The sequence below is a fragment of the Trichoderma breve genome, chromosome 2 (assembly GCF_028502605.1).
Source record: "Trichoderma breve strain T069 chromosome 2, whole genome shotgun sequence".
Classification (NCBI taxonomy): Eukaryota; Fungi; Ascomycota; class Sordariomycetes; order Hypocreales; family Hypocreaceae; genus Trichoderma; species Trichoderma breve.
This window is the reverse complement of record NC_079233.1, coordinates 2,238,701-2,241,770: the sequence shown is the minus strand read 5'-3', so window position 1 is coordinate 2,241,770 and position 3,070 is coordinate 2,238,701. Positions and strand designations below refer to the sequence as shown.

General features: G+C 51.2%; 1 protein-coding gene across 1 annotated transcript; it reads left to right on the top strand.

Moving 5' to 3' along the window:
• Positions 1–239: 239 nt before the first annotated feature.
• On the top strand, positions 240–2,697 carry T069G_02908 (XPG i-region domain-containing protein; the record flags this gene model as incomplete). Its single annotated transcript, XM_056170118.1, has 6 exons — positions 240–252; positions 337–484; positions 546–1,587; positions 1,657–1,720; positions 1,763–2,095; positions 2,159–2,697. The coding sequence occupies 6 exons, from the start codon at positions 240–242 to the stop codon at positions 2,695–2,697; spliced, it is 2,139 nt and encodes a 712-aa protein (XP_056031010.1).
• Between the last annotated feature and the right edge of the window lie 373 nt (positions 2,698–3,070).

Below are 3,070 nucleotides of genomic sequence, written 5' to 3'. Positions count from 1 at the left end.
TTCTGCCTTCTTGTGGCCGGACGACTGTCGCCGCATCCCTCCTTACTGCTCGACGTGCCCTGTCTGTTTGGGCCTCGTGCTCAGCAGTCACCACGTCCAGGGGCCTTTCAGTCGATGTATGGGCAGATTAGCTTGTTCGCGCGGACCTAAGGCGTGAGATTGGGGCCATTTGTGGCGGGAGCCCTTGAAATTTTGCTGAATATTCCTTGGATTTGGTGATTTTTGGGTGGGGTCTCAAAATGGGTGTATCAGGTAAGGATATGACATGATGAGGTTGCGGATCGGTGACCAGAGCTGCTCAAACTGGAGTCTTATGCTGATGCTGACTTTGGAAAGGCCTTCTGCCGCTTCTCAAGTCGATCCAGAAGCCGACAGAGCTGAAAAAGTTCAATGGAGAGACTCTGGCCGTAGACGGTTATGGATGGCTGCACCGGGCTGCCTATTCGTGTGCCGTTGAGCTCGGTCAAGGAAAGCCTACCAAGAAGTAAGTTTAAGAAGCCTAGCTATATGATATTCAGTGCGGTAAACTCACATCCACTTTCAAGGTTTATCAATGCGGCTCTGCATAGGGTTAAGATGCTGAAGCATTTCGGCGTCACCCCCTACATGGTATTTGACGGCGACTTTCTCCCTAGCAAGGCTGCTACCGAGGCCTCTCGTGCTAAAAAGCGAGAGGAAAAACTCAGGCTTGCCAACGAATATCTCAAGGCCGGAAAGTCCTCTCAGGCAGCCCAGGAATTCCAGAAATGCATTGACATCACTCCCGAAATGGCGTCTGCCCTGATTCAGCAGCTGAGAAAGATGGATATTCCCTATGTCGTGGCCCCATATGAAGCAGATGCTCAACTCGTGTACCTCGAGCGTCACGGCTTCGTCGATGGTATTATTTCAGATGACTCAGATCTGCTCGTCTTTGGAGCAAAGCGGCTGTTAACCAAGTTGGATCAATACGGAAACTGCATTGAGATTAACCGGCGTGACTTCTGTGCCTGCCGTGAGATTTCTTTGACCGGCTGGAGCGACACTGAGTTTCGGCGAATGGCGATCATGAGTGGCTGTGATTATCTTAATGGCCTTCCAGGGGTAGGGCTGAAAACAGCATACCGGATGCTGCGAAAGACAAAGTCTCCTGAGCGCATCGTCCGCTTGCTACAATTCGAGGGGAAACGAGTGTCAGAGAACTACCTGACTCTGTTCTACCAGGCGGAGCTCACATTTTTACATCAATGGGTATTCTGCCCTACCAAGAAAGAGTTGGTTCATCTCACAGAATTGGATGGGACACGCACAGCGGAAGAAATGCCCTTTATTGGATCTCACGTTGAGCCGGAGATGGCTTGCAAAATCGCAAATGGCGATGTAAATCCCATCACGAAACTACCAATCACTCTGCCCGCCACGCCTTCCAAGCGGAGGCATTCTCAGAGCGCTGCGGCCGCTGATGCTTCGGGTCGTCCGCTTTCCAAGCCCATCAATTCATATTTCAAGGGGCATGATCGGATACCTATGGCCGAGATGGACGCCAATTGTTTTTCCGTCGACCCTCAACGACTTTCGCAAATTACATCCGAGGGAGCCGTTCCACGAGTGTTTCCGTTACCGAGACCTTACATTCCTGGATCGCAGCAGTCGGCTGATGGCACAAATTCCCACCAGTTGACGCAACCAGCTCCACGGACATCGCCTCGTCTGAATCGACGGCGTACTGAGCCAATCTCTAGTCTGCTAGCTAGTGTCTCAAACAGTCGCCCACCCCAGGCAGAGGCCTCGAGCCGGCCTCCCAAGAAGGCACGTCTGTGTGACGACTCGTTTGATGCTGACGCAGACGGGTCACCAAAGAAGAGTCGGTTCTTCCCTGCCAAGAAAGCACTCAGAAAGAGCCCACGGAAGGCAAACAGCGACGTATATCTGATGTTATCAGATGACTCTCTAGATGAAGCGCTCAACAATCTACCCGATATTGAAGGCTGGGCGTCTGGACCGCCAAAGAGAGGTGTTTCGATATTTTCCGACAAGCAAAAAGATCTGCCTCCTAGTCAGCCCGAAAGTATCAGTCAACAGGACTCTGTTCAGACAGATACAAAGGAACCTGGCCGTAGTCAACCAGGAATTAGTCAACCATCAATTACAAGCCAAGAAACAGGACTCACATCTCTAGACACCAGCCAGCCAGAAACCCCCGATGAAACTCCCGAGTCTTCGGTCGATGCTTCTACGTCTCTTCCAAAGCTGCCAGATTCAACGCCTCAAATCGCTCGCACTCCCCCCCGAACTCGAACCAGCTTATCTCGCTTTTCATATTCCTCCAAATCTACGGATACACCGGCGTCAACAACGTCACAACACTCATCAGTATTCAGCGCTGCCTCTACAGTATCTACCGCGCCCTCTACAGCCCGAGCGAGGCAAACGCCCCTTCAACGCATGAGAGCGTGGGCGCTCAAAACTCCATCATCTCCAACACTACCCGTGCCGCGAAAAGATGTCGGCGAGAGCCCGAGCGCCAAAGGACCAGTCGAACCTGAGCGTATCCCACTCCCCAAGGTAGACTTGAATGAAATGGAGGCGCTGAATAAGCCGTGCGGAAGCGAAGACCAAATCATCCCCGATAGTGACGAGGAAGAGGAGGAGGCAGATGAGGAGGAGGCCAAGCTTCCTACCAAAAAACTCAACCTTGCCCGCTTCGCTTATTCCTAAGGGCGGCGCGTTGTGCTACCGCTCGTCGTTCCTTTTATCTACCTTACCCACCACCACCTTACCAGACGATTTGGAGGTCTGGGGTTTGTGGTTAAATGTTAATGTGTTAATGATGTTTGATACACGGGCATTTGCTTCAGAAACTCATTGGTTTTGTTGTCGTTTGGGCTTGGGGAGACGAAACGCTTTGGACGTTACGGGACAATTGGTGTTGGTATTTTTCTCTGCGTATTGGAGGCCTAAATAACTTTGGTCTTTTTGTTAAGAGTTCTGTTGAGGGCATTGTGTTTGGCTGGTTTTGCGTCCATGGATCATGACGGCCTTGATCACAGGAAATATTAGAGTAGTCAAGGCATAGATAGTTTAGGTAGAT